We start from the raw sequence: 13,898 nt of genomic DNA on the forward strand, positions 1-13,898 counted from the left end.
CCCCACCACCACCCTCGGTGCGAACCTGGCTTCCAACTCCAGAAAGAGCCCAGGGTGCGGACGCAGATGCGCTGAGATGAAAGAACCTGGGTGGGCATCCGCCACGCACCCGCGAGAATTAGGCACGAAACGCTCCCCACCCGCACCTCCCCCTCCCCTCGCCCGCGGCTTCCAGCCTAGCTGGGAAGTCCGAATCCCAGGGGCGCAGACCCCCACCCACGTCGGGCCGCGATCCGGAGGGAGCGCCCCTCTGCCAACATCATTGCCAATAGCATCCCTTTTAGAACGACGCTAGTTTTCCGAAGCCACCCCCGGCTCCGCGATCGCGAGTGGACTTGGCGGCTTAACAGTTCCACCGACTGGAAGGAAGGAAGGAAGGAAGCCAGGATAAAAAGGAGGGGGAAGGAAGGCGGGCAGGAATTGGCTGTCGGACCCGGGGACTGACCCCCGCGTGTCCTCGCCCAGCCCGCCCCCCTCCGTTCCGGATCTGGGCGTCCGCTCAAAGTCTCCCGGCGGCGGCCAGAGGCACCTGCCCCTCGCTCTGGCCGGGAGCAGACGCTGCCCCTCGCCTGCTTCGGCTTTTCACCCAGAGGAGGCGAGAAAACCATTCATAAGACCTGCAGCTTTCCTGCCTCCAAATCACCCCCAAGTTAACCCAAGTCGTTAATTTACTACAGCCAGTTCCCCCACAAACACACCCGATGACACACCGGCGACTGCCCGAAGCGCCGTCAGCCTCCGGGGGCTGCCCCTGCAGGAAAGCCCCAGGCAACCACCTGGGCCCCAGAGCTCCCGGGACCCGCTGCTCCCCCTGCGGTCCTCCTAACTCCGGAAGGTTTGCACAAACTCCCCGCAAGCGATCGGAAGGCAGAGAGCGCCCTGCAAACTCCGGAGCTGCCGCGGTCCGCACGCCCCGGTGGACCTAGCAGCCAGGCGGGGGCCGCGGGCTCCGGAGGCGCGGGGCTCAGCCAAGTGCACCCAGGCAGCCCCTGCCCGGCGCTCACCCCCAGCTCGGCCGCCCCCCGCGCCGCGCTCACCGCCCCGAGAGGCCGGGCACTCGGGGGACCGTGCTGTCCCCGAGCTGCCCACGATCCCCTAGCTGCAGAGCGCTTGAGCGCCTGGCTCCCCCGCCTATAACCCCTCACTCTCTGTCCGCCAATTTAGAAGAACATAAATGTAACAATTTTCTTCTTGTTAATTGCATCTCCTGACATTTCTCCGCGTTGGGGTAAAAAAAAGAAGATGAAGAAGTAAGAGCTGAAAGAAAAGAGAGAAGCCCCGCCACGGCTGTAGGCGCCTGCAAGCGCAGTGCATTGGCAGCGCTCGACACGCAGAAGGCGCCTTTTTTTTCATATTTAAACCACGCGGAATATGTACATTTTTTAGTCTTACTTACGCTTTCAGGGGGTTGTGAATGACAGTCGCCATTTTGCTACAATGTAACAGAATATTGTCTGTCTCAGAGTTCTAAAGGTTCGCTCAGGGGAAGCGGCGAGCCAATCAGAGCACAGGATACCGGCCCGCCGGCCAATCGGCGCGGCTGGTCGCCAGGTGGGCGGGGCCTGCACGGTGGTAGTTATTAGGGGAGCTGTCAAAGCCCAGAGGTCACTCCCTTTTGTAGAGCCCGAGAGCAAGCAGGTCTTAAAGGGGCAGTACCGCGCGAGCCGCTCCTTTTCGGATTGGGAAAAGTGGAGACGCACGGAAGAGTATTCTAGTTTGGTTTGAATCCCTACTTTCTAAATAACTGCAGAGAGTTGTGCTCCTGGACAGAAATATTTAAGTATTACAACAAACCACTGAATCCCATTCATTAGCTTTTGGCTTTGCTGTTACGTTTTTAATCTCCCGAAGGGCAAATCCCCTTGTTCCCGTGCAAAAGTTGGAAGGCTGCCGTTTCGTGTAACAAAGTACTACACGTGTCCTGACGTTTGCTAATGCTTTGGGTCCTGCGGCTTTCTAATATTCTCATTCCCGAAGTGTTGTCTTTATCTCGGCCACCTTCCTCTCTTGGTTTCTTGGAACGGTCGCCGCCGTTCCTGACGACTGCAGGACAGCAACTCCCCTCCCCCTGGAATGTCTCAATGTCAGGCTCGCTCCCTTCTGCAGCCTGGGCTTTCGTTACGTAATGCGCGGTAGTTACTCTGGCGGTCCCCCACTACCACCTCTTCTGTTCTCACACACCAGAAACTTCTGAAATGGTCAGATTCCGGACGTCTAGGGAGCTCATTGGGGCCTTGCGTTCTGACCTTTAGGCTTAAGGGAGGAGAGGTTTAAGGGCACCTTCGGAAACGCTTTCTGTTCCTAGGAAAGCGAGTAACTAGGCAGAAGTTGTGGAATCTAGACTGGTTGTTGCCAGGGTCTCTTTCGGGGAGTAGCACACGCGATTCTGGCGTCACCTTTCACTGGTTAGATAGAAGGTGAAAAGAATTTGCTAATGAACAATCCACTGTGACCCGAGGCGTTTACAAAGTGTGTCTGCTTCAAGTCAGTGCGAACTCTTCACTGGCGAACCGCTGACAAAACTGGAAGACTTCTGCGAAGCCAGGCTTCCACTGGGCAGCCAGGAAGGTCGGGGTCGAAGAAATCGCACTAAATCATGAATAGGGGCCTCGTTAGCATACAGCAATCTGGCCACCATCCCAAATTTTTAATCAGGTCAAATAGCTAAAATAGTGGGGGAGGGGTGAAAAGGGGGTGAGAGGAGATGCCAAAGTGCCAGTTCTTCAAAGCTGTGCCTTCTCACTCCCTTTCCTGGCACTCCACTCAAAGCAATGGATAAAATAAATTTTTTTTAAGTTTCAGAACTTTCAAAATTCAACTCCACACACTATTAGAGTTACAGATAAAGAGAACAAGACTGAATCAGTGTGTCTGAAAGACTTGAAATTTTAACCCTTTCTTTCTGCCTATAGGTTGCTTTGTAACTTCTCGACACAGCATCTTGCAGTTTGAAAAAGTTATCACCTTTTCTAAAATTAAAATTTGAAAATCCCTTCATTATTAATTTGTCAAGGGATTGGTTCAAAAGCTAGTATTTTGCCTAGATGGGCCTTGACAACTTTAAAAAGCAAGCACTGTTTTCCAACCCAAGAAGTATGAGTTTGAAGTAACAGTCAGAACTCCCAACGGCCTCTTTGAGATATCAAAAGCATAGCAATTCAGAGTGGAAGGCAACAGTATGTTTTAATATACACAGCTTGATAAGTAAGGAAGAAATGTAGTGCCTGCCCTGAACAAGGCTTCCAGTAGGAGAGGGGAAACAAATTTATATTACACATTAAAGAAAAATACATATTCTAAGCATGTATAATCATTTATTAAGTTAAAGCCAAGATGCAGAAACCAGCATAATTCTTAAATATCCAGCACGCTTGAATATGGTGGACCAGATCTGTCTTCACTTTGGGAAATTTTAACCCAGAATTGAAACATTAAAGTTATATTTTATAATGATTGAATTGAAAAATTTATGAACTAAAGACAGGATTTTATTTTTTTAAGTAGTATGGACTTGCCTTTCATATCTAATGGAATGTCATTTTAACTCTGTCAGTACAAGCATGACTTTTAAATAAACAAAACTGTTGTGAATTCACCTTTTATCAACTATAAGAAATATAAGAGTTATTATTATTTTAACTTAGGTTTTTATGTCACAGATCAAGATTTTTTTCTACGGGAAGGCAAATTCCATCTGTCAGTTTGCAGATGGTTTGACCCATCTGCCATGAGGACAAATTATTCAAATAAGACTTAAAATGTACTGATCTCACCCCACAAAAAGGCACATATTTTTGGTCAGAATGCTCAAAAGCAAGGGAATGTAGAGTAGACCTGTTTAAATGAGACAAGAACCCTAAAAGTTTAGAGAGAATGTTAAATTTTACATTAATTTTGCAAGGAAGTGCTGTACATTGTGTTTCGAAGTTTGAGCTCTGAAATCTACCTGCCTGAGGTCACCATTTGCCAGCTGGGTTATCTTGGGCAAGTTTACTTAGCAACTTGAATGTCTCAGTTTCCTCATCTGATAAATGGCAGTAATAATAGAACCTACTTCCGGGATTGAGTGAGGTAACACAAGTCAAGTATCTGGCACATAGCAATACATGCTAATTATTATTTTTTATATAGGTATTTAACTATTTCCTATTGGCATAAGGAATGTAGGATATCTGAATAAAAGGACACATCATAAAGTGAAACTGTCCATCCAGTTTAGATTTTAAACTAATCCAAGAAAAATGAGCAAAGAGCAACTTTCATGAGAACAAAATAATAAATAGGACTGGTTCAGTTAGGAGTCATATAATTACTTAAACCCAAAAAATGTCCTCTTACTGACTATATCAAAACACTTTAAGAATACAATCTCTAAGGCTCTATAGATATTCATATATCTGAATACACTCTATCCCTCCCCATCTCTTTCATCTTGGTTTAGTTGGTTAGGTAGTTTAATCTGGAGGACGGAGGAGGCCCAGAATAACCACTTCCCCATCCCACCTGGAGAGTCCAGAGTTGTGCTGCCCCATATGGGAGCTATGAATCACACATGGCTCCTAAGCATCTGAAATATGACTAGTCTGAATTGAGATATACTGTAAGTGTCAATACGCACCAGTCTTAGGACCAAAACAGAATGTAAAAGATCTCATTAATCATTTTCATATTGATTACATATTAAAATGACATTATTTTGGATTTACTGGGTTAAATTAAAAATGTTATTAAAACTAATTTTAGCTCTTTCTTTTTAATTTTTTTAACGTGGCTACTAAGAAATTTTAAAATACTCCTGTAGTGTTTCTATTGTACGGTATTGCTCTAGACAGTGTATGTGACCAGGGAAAGAAGGATAAGGCCTCTCTCAATCATGTTAATCCATCTTGTCTAGCGTTCCCAAAATTCAGCTTTGACATCAGTTAGCAAAATTTCCTGGTCTGCCTTAAGTATGTGTTCCATGCCACCCATCCAAAGGAACAGTCGTGGTGCAAAAGAGGATCCAAGTACCTGAACCACTAGAGGTACCTGAATCTGTTTTCTCTTATGAATTTTGAAGACTGTTTCAGCAGAAAATGAATCAAAGCTGTGAGGAGATGCTCATCCAAAAGCAGGGAAGAATGGCATTTCTGTAACAAGTGTCGGCCTTTTCAGCTGACATCTTTAAGACATGTGGAAATAAGAGAGAGAAGTAAGAGAAGGAGACGAAGGACTCACAAAGAGCCAAAGAGTTCATCTGAAAGAGGAAGTGTGCCACAAAGGCCATCCAAAATAAAGGCAGTTCCCAGCGGGCTCTGGGAGCTGAAGGAGTTTGACGTCCTGTGGGTATTCAAAACACAAGAACAAGCTCACCCTTAATCCCTCCATTCACCCATAGAACAATCAGTCATGGCCTTGGCAGCTGGTTGGCCATGCTGGTTCCCTGAGACCCAGAACCAGCTCTGCTATGTTCTAGGCACTGAGCTGAAGAGGGGGCATCAAAACTGCCATCTGGTTTTCTCTCTTCTTGGGATTGTAGGTGGAGGGGTTCTTAATCTAGTCACAAAATCTCAAAGCACAGCGAAAAAAATTGAAGTCTAGATATAAGAGATGCTCCTAGGGCCAGACCTCTGAAACCTCTTATTTCAGAGAAGAGTCAAATCCAAACCAATGGACGCTGCTACCGCTACTCAGTTCATTCATTCACTCATCCATTGGAGGCTTTCTATGAGGGAGGCATTGTGCTAGGCACAGGTGGTGAAATAAAAATAAATCAGACATGGAAACAACTCTCAAAAAGCAATTCCCATCCATCTGGAGAGAGAATAAAAATAGTAGGCCCAACCCTACAAGCAAGCAGAGTAATTACTTGATGTGACTTAAAAGGGAAAGTGGCCTGCCCAGCCGATCTTGCCTTCCTGGCATGGTGCCCATAATCCCAATGGATGCATCTTTGGGTGTTTATTGAGTGCATTCACTGCTTTGGGTTTTCAAGGTTTCATGGTATCAAAATGTTCCCAAACTGGTGTAAAACAAGGGAGAAGTGATATATGCCAAAGAACCTCAGTGGACAGAACAAGTCCCTTTAATGCTGAGGGACGGAAAGGCTTCATGGAGGAGGTCACATTTAATTTGGGCCATGGTTGGGTAGATTTCAGAAATGAGTCAAGGGGTTAAAAAAAACTTTCAGACCCAAAACATAATGTAAAAACAGCTAATTCATTCAGCAAATATTTATAGATTCCCTACTCTGTGCCACCATGCCTCCTTTCTGCTGGGCCTTGGAATACAGCAACACCTGAGACAGTTCCCACCTATAAAAGACTTATATTTGAAAGGTGGGTTCAGGGTGGGGATGGGGAGAGGGCAGGGATGATGCCATGAGATGGAAGAACAGGGGCCACTGTGAGGTTGGATGAGCCATCAACTAGATGAAAAGTCTAAAATGAGTTGTCCTCTTAGAAGAGGTGATCCCCAAGCTGAGTCCAAAAATGACCTGTAGGAGGAAAGATGTCCCTGCAGAGGTGGCAGCACATATAAAAAGCTTTTGGGGAGATGAGAGGGGGCATCATGATTTCAGGGGATCCCTTAGTAGGAAGGTAGTTTTATCTGGAAGGCAATCAGGTAACATTGAAAGATTTTAAGCTAGGGGTGAAAATGAAGCAGTTGCCTTTTTAGAAAGCTCATTTATTTCAGCAGGAATATGACTGGGGGTTGGAAAGAGGCTGAGCTGGCGGCCTGGGAACGTGCTAGGAGGCTGTGGCACTGGGGTAAAGATAAGGGACAGGATCAGTGATCCCTCCTAAGAGAGGGGGTAGAACCTGCAAGACTTGGTGGCCAGCTTGTTGTGGACTTGAGGGAGACGTGAGGGGGGCCCAGGACGATGCCAGGTTTCTGGCTCCTTCAAATGCCAACAGCCAGCTCCACTTGACTAGAGAAAAACAAAGTCAAGGCCAAGGCCTGAAGACTGGAGACCAATGAAGTCCTAGCACCTTCTACTGTGGGAGAGGAGGTTTGCCTTACTAGACATCTTAATCCCTTACCCCACAATCTCCCTCCTAATGTTACTATAAATCTCTTCCCTGGGGAAACTGTGAATAGGCTGGGATTCTCTTAAACTCCCTTCCTCTGGCTTTTCCTTTCTCAGTGGACTCTACCTTCCATCAAGGGCCTCTTCCAAGTCCATTCAGACTAATCCCCACCCTTCCCCTCAGGGCATGCTCTGAGTCACCTTAAAGGAATCTCCCTCGTGGGTAGCTGCATCTTAAGAGAGGATTCTAGGACACCCCAAAACCTTCACAAGGAAGGGATCAAGACTTCATGAGATACATAGTACACACACACACACACACACAAGCAGAAGCAGTGGGTTGATTAGAATCTCAGGCACCAGGAAAGGCAGCAGATGGGATATTTTTATACAGGAGCTTTCTCCACTCAAATCACACGGAGTAATCAGTCTACTCTGAGGACTAGCCCCGGCCCCTTTTCTCCCTCACAAATGCAGACACTCACAAGTGGGCTCGGTTCTTCTTCCTGATAGAGCCACTGGTTATAGAGCTCTCGCCCTATCTATTGTTTTTTTTTTTAATCCCTAACTCCTTTCTCTACCTGCCAAGTCCAAATTTTCCAACTTCTCCCTCGGCCCATGCACATGGATACCATATCTGAAGTCCTGGCAGCTCCTGCAGAGAAGAACAGAATGAAGTGGGCAGGGCTGGGGGAAGGGGGACCTTCCCCCATTACCACCATGGGGAGCGACTAGAACCATGTTGGACCAAGACATAAATGAACCAAATTCCCTTCAGACTGTCTCAACAGGTAAAGAAATAAATTCACCCCCTCAGCCATTTCCTGGGTAAAGACCCTTCTTTTCATCTGCGAAAGTGGCTGCCTCAAGAGCCCCCAAAGAGGGCTTTCTGCAGGGTATTGCTTTAAGTGTGGTGACACTTGAGGCACCTGTTTCCCTCACTCACACAATTTACATGACCTCAAGCGTCCACTCTGTCACTAGGCAGGATTCATCCAGGAGAAGTGGAAGAGCCAAGCACAGCAGAGCATGCTAAGTCTGGTTGTTCTGCAGATATTTACACCACCATATAAAAATAGGTGTCCACAAGCAGGAGAGACGGACAGAAGCCTTAGGACCTAAAATGTCCCACACTCTGGCAAAGAGGGGGACAGACGCATGCTGAATTGCAGATGTTTTCTACTCTGACGCTCTAGGCGATGGACTCTGGCCCGCATAGCTGCAAAAGGACCTCAACTACATGTTTATTCTACTCAGGAGGAAAAACGGAGGAGGTGAGAAAATGCTCCTGAAGTCCACAGAGGACCCAGTACATTTTAAATGCATCTAAGCCAACAGGGGCAGCCAGCCTGGGGACAGCTCCTCCCAGAGGGTGCAGAACCCCAAAGAAAATAACGATGGAGAATGAGTGAGGCAGAACTGCTAGAAGAGGAGAAAAATGGAAGCAACTGGTTCTGGTAAAGAGGAGCAAAAATCCAACGAAATGGGATTAGTAAGGTCCAGACAAGAAAACAATTTATTTTGGTACCTGGATTCCCAGAGTCACCATACATTCTCTGTTCTCACCTGGATTCCCAGAGTCACCATACGTTCTCCGTTCTCACCTGGATTCCCAGAGTCACCATACGTTCTCCGTTCTCACCTGGATTCCCAGAGTCACCATACGTTCTCTGTTCTCACCTGGATTCCCAGAGTCACCATACGTTCTCTGTTCTCACCTGGATTCCCAGAGTCACCATACGTTCTCTGTTCTCAGCTTATGTTATCCCTGCACAACAGACGAAATTTGGTATAATTGCCATTTTGTAATAGGTAGAACTCACTGACAATTCTATTGACAATTCCAAGGCTATTTTCTAAACACAAGGGGCTGGCTCATAATGACTCTGAAAACCATCATGTTTCTAAAAAGGCTTTTTATAAAGCTAATATTAAATATTTTAATTGTACCCATTTCATAGCTTGGATGAGAACCTATGTGGATTAAATGGATCTCCAATTAGTCTTTTGGCTTTCGCAGTTTTAGCCATAGGTATATTAAAATATACCTTATGTTTTAGTGTGTCTCGTTTTATGTCTCCCTACCCCACAAAATGTGGAGGGCAGGGATGGCACATTTAAATTTCCAGAGCCTGGCCCTAGGCCTAGCAGACTGTTAATAATTGGTGGTTGAAAGAATAAAGAAAAGCATAAATAACTGTATCTAGAGATATAAATCCCATCCTACTAAAAAATCTCTATTTCACACCCACTAGGTTGGCTAGAATCAAAGTCAAATCACAAGTGTTGACAAGGATATGGAGAAATCAGAATCCTCATATACTGCTGGTGGGATTGAAAAATAGTCCAGCTGCTTTGGAAAATGGTCTGGCAGTTCTGCACACAATTAAACATAGATTACTATGTGACCCAGCAATTCCACTCCTGGGTATAGATCTAAGAGAAGTGAAAACTTATGTCCACACAGAAACTTGTATGTGAATGTTCGCAGCAGCATTATTCATAACAGCCAAAACGTGGAAACACTCAAATGTCCATCAGCAGATGAATGGATAAACCAAAGGTGGCATATCCACACAACAGAATATTATTTAGCCATAAATAAGAATGAAGTACTGATACATGCAACAACATCAATGAATCTTGAAAACATTATGATAAGTCAGTCACAAAAGACTATATGATTCCATTCATAGGAAAGTTCACAATAGGGAAACCCACAGAGACTGAAACTGTATTAGTGGTTACTCAGGGCTGGAGAGGGCAGACGTAGGGAAACAGGAGGGTGATGGCTAAAGGATACAGGATTTCTTCTTGAGGTGATGACAGTGTTCTAAAGTTGACCATGGTGATGGTTGCACATATCTGTGAATATAATAAAACCCATTCAATTGTACATTTTAAATGGGTGAATTGTATGATATGTGAATTTATATCGCAACAAAGTGTTTTATCAATCTCTACTCATAATAAATGTCAGAAGTCTACTAACCCAGACATTTCTACGGCCATTTTCTCCTTTAGAGCTGCATTAGACAGAAGCTGTAGACTACTGGAGGGAATTCAACTTTCAACTTGATAATTCTATATTCACGGTAGCCTCCTGCTTCATACCAAGTAACAGAGAAATTCCTTGCCATGAAAAGCTTGAAATATTTAAGCTATAACATGACCAAACAAATGAGCTCATTAACAGAGACTCTGAAGGTCTTTGGATTTCTGGTAAGTCTTTCCATGAAGTCAAGCATAAGTATTGTAATTTTGCATGTTAGCCACCCTGGGATGCTTCCTAAACTGAAATCTCATAAAGTAGGGGCGCTAAACCAAGAATCTATTTTACTTAACGACCAAAGCTACTCCTACCCCAACTTTGATTTCTGTTTAATCCTTAGTTATAATGGGGGTAGGAGGGCTGATTTCATCAGAATTGAGGTCCATTTTCATTTTATAAGGTCTTTAACTAATGTTTATCGTAAGTTGTGAATTTTGGCTAAACTTGCATACGGTAAAATCAAGGAACATGACAAGGAATGGTATGATTGGAAACACTGATGACAGTTCTAAAGAGTATGCAAGTCTGAGTAAGAAGGGAGGTACAGAAAAAAACATAATCAGAAAACCTCAGAACTAAATCCTGGCTCAATTTCGTACAAGGTTCACAACCTCTGCTCTGTGATTTAATCTTGAACCTCAGTTTATTCATCTGTAAAATGGGAATATTGATACCAACTCCTAAAAGTTGCTGGAAGGAATGCATGTAATAGTGTAAGTGACATAAAGAAAAGCAACTGACACATAGTAGGCAGTTGAGAAATACTCCTCCCGTCTCCTTAGAAAGCAGTGAAAGACTGAGTACTGGTTAGTGCTTAAGAGGTACAAAGAAGGGAAAGGACAGAAGATAAGGGATGGTGGAGTTAGGGGCAGTCAGAGGATAAAAAGAAGTAAACAGAATGTGGTCCACTAAATCAGCTGAAGCCAAATAATCCTGGGCCAAAAATGGGAGGCTCAAGGGAAAATGGCATTAGATGTAACAGAAAGCAAAATGGGAGCCAAATTGGTCTGTTGGTAAATTCTTTGAGTTTATAAAGGAGTCAGTCCCTTCAAGAATTTCCTTTTGGTATATCATGGAATTGGATGTGGATTCAGTAGATGACAATAGGATGTGATTAAATATAATATACGGGATGTGCATACTAGCAAGTTACTCACTGCTAACAGGGATATTTCAAAAGCCTGGATTTTTAGGGAGAAAGCCATAATGGAAACCAACATCTAGCCCACGTTAGAGTGTCTCCTCTTTTGAGGAAGATGGAGTTGTGCAACCTTTCCTCACTGAAAAGAATAAAACCAAATTCTTGAAATAATGCATCAAGCACCCAAATCTGTTACTGGCAATTGAGCGCCCTCTAGTGTCAGCTGGTGGGGAAGACAAACTTTGAAGCAGCAAAGTTGGGAAATGCTGCTGGGTTCTCTGCCCTGGAAGAAACTGCCAAACGCAGCAATGTTTACATGGATACCTCCAAGGCAGAAAAAGGTTGAAAAAGCATCAAGACAATACAACGGAGTCCTTTTGTCACGAAGTTCTGCAAGACTGTAGGTATTCACTAGATGTTTCTTGAATGATTTAATGTCATTAAGTCCATGGCAAACAGTCATGAATTAATGCCACATCGTTGACATGCAATGAATACGCCACCTGTCAAACAATACAGCAAAGGAAAACTTGATTGTTCCAATTTTAGGATACTTTTTGAGTGATGCAGTTGAGTAAGAACCACGGCAGGGTCACCTGTTTGAAATTAAGGAACTTCTCCACTGTGTCAACCAAATGTGCATGATATAAAAAAGCAAGTCACTCTTTCCTCTCTGAGCTTTGATGAATGCATCTACAAAGCTGGGGGAAGTGGGGACATGGCTTGCCTCTGAGAAAAGATTACCCATGATCCCACATACTGTTAGAGCAGTAAAACAGTTGATTTATTTATCACCCATGCTGAGTCAGGTAGGGAAAAAATGCCCAGTTCCATAGCCAAAGCTATTTTGGCATCAGATCTATTATCCACTGAGAGGGAAAGAAAAAATTAACCACACAGACTTAACCTCAAATTGTTTACCAGTCCAGTTTCTTTTGTTGCCAGAAACTTACATTCAGTGGATTTGATGATATATGGAGCATGTATTCCCTGGCTATTCCAGTTTGGCCCAAAAGAATTGCAAGATTTTTCCTTAAGGAGGAAAAAAATAGTCCCAGCATGTAATGATCCACTTTGATCAGAGTGCCTGGATTGCTGGGATAGCCAGCAATGCATGGGAACCTGCATTCTCCCTGCTTCGACAACTTAGAGAGACCTTCCCTATACAACGTCAGTGTGAACATATGACTTGCACCATATTACTTTCTTCACTTATGAAATCTACGCCTTCCACTTCTTACTATGAGAATGCCAAGTTGTATCTACAGCCCTGTATTTATGTCCCCTAAATGGTCAATGACCTGAAATTGAACATCCAGCAGAATGGCCTGAGATGCCCTGCCCTGCCTTTTGGAAAAGTCCCACAGGCCACGCCTCCTGATGGTTGATACTTCCGATGACTATTCAATTTGGCCTAGAAGTCATAGACAGATTTATGCCTCAGACACTCTGGAGAGAGGTGCCCAGAGCACAGACTGAGAACTCAAACGATTGTTCCCAATCTTCTTTCCAGGACCAAGAGAATAAAGGGAAACCAGATGCCTGAAATGCATCAAGGGCACAGATTTGTATCCCTGGGAAAGGGATACAAATCTATCCCCCAGACAAAGCCCTTTAAGAAAGATGCCAAAAACAAGCTGGAACTTACTCATCATTTCCAAAAGTGAGGCAGGCAGGTGAGCACAGAGAGTAAAAATTCAGGCTACCGCTGGTCAGCACATTTGACTGGTTTCTATTTTAATAGAAATGGGATGAGGAATGAGGTTGGAGAGAGGCAGAGTTCCCCTGCATTTGCTCTGCACTCACACGATTGTCATTAAGCACCAGGGTGCTTTTAAAATCTGGAAGCCCTGCAGGGGGTTTCTTTTGCTGGTTCACAGCTAATGCAGGAAGAATGAGGCCTTCTCATCTCCTGCCTTCTTTTCAGGGCTCCTGACCTTCCAACACCAGGGGTGATCTCCCAGTGGGTGGGTCAAAATAGCTTATCCAGAAACTCCAGGGAAGGTGAACGAGGCACAAAGTGTTAGTAATGGCATTCTAAGACTGCTCTCAGGTCTACAGAGGTCATATAGGTGATGGGACAAAGGGAATGAAACAAAACACCAAACCCAAGAGCAAAACTCCTTAACTCATCCTTCATTGCATGATATCGGAAAATGTTCCTTTTTTAATTATCAGAAAAAGACGCCCTTGACAAAAACTGCTAGATATCCCACAGAACTATACTTTCTATGTGTCATATCCCAAACAGAGCATCAATAACACCTGATTCACTGAAAACCACATTTATTTAAGGAAATCAAAAGTGTTTTTAATATTAAATCCCTAAGTCTCACTATGAGATGACTATAAGTAACCACTGATTGAATTTTGCCACCAGATATAATTTAGTGCCCTCAAGTTCAGGGTGTTGGATGAATTATAATACACAAAGCAATTCACACAGGATCTCAAAATCTTAAACTAAATCAATACTTTACATTATTGGCCATTTCCAAAAAACAAATGCGTGCATCATGCATGCACACAGTCAAGTCCAATCTATGAGAAAAGGCTGATAATAATAATAGTAGTAAGAGCAAAACTTAGGTCCTGTTTCCCTAGTGCAGGCACTGTTCTAAAGCACTTTGTCCATATGAGCCCATTTAAATCTCTCAACAACTCTGGACATATGCTCAGGGTGCTCATGTTATGAG

At 44.3% G+C, this 13,898-nt stretch overlaps 1 protein-coding gene across 1 annotated transcript in view; it reads right to left on the reverse strand.

Moving 5' to 3' along the window:
* The window catches only part of DPF3 (double PHD fingers 3), a 248,393-nt gene extending 246,955 nt beyond the window's left edge, over positions 1-1,438 (reverse strand). The window contains 1 exon segment of the mRNA XM_014558984.2: positions 1,397-1,438. Coding sequence (XP_014414470.2) covers positions 1,397-1,428 — 32 coding nt within the window. The 5' untranslated portion in view covers positions 1,429-1,438.
* Positions 1,439-13,898: the final 12,460 nt, after the last annotated feature.

This window comes from Camelus ferus, chromosome 6 (assembly GCF_009834535.1).
Source record: "Camelus ferus isolate YT-003-E chromosome 6, BCGSAC_Cfer_1.0, whole genome shotgun sequence".
Lineage (NCBI taxonomy): Eukaryota > Metazoa > Chordata > Mammalia > Artiodactyla > Camelidae > Camelus > Camelus ferus.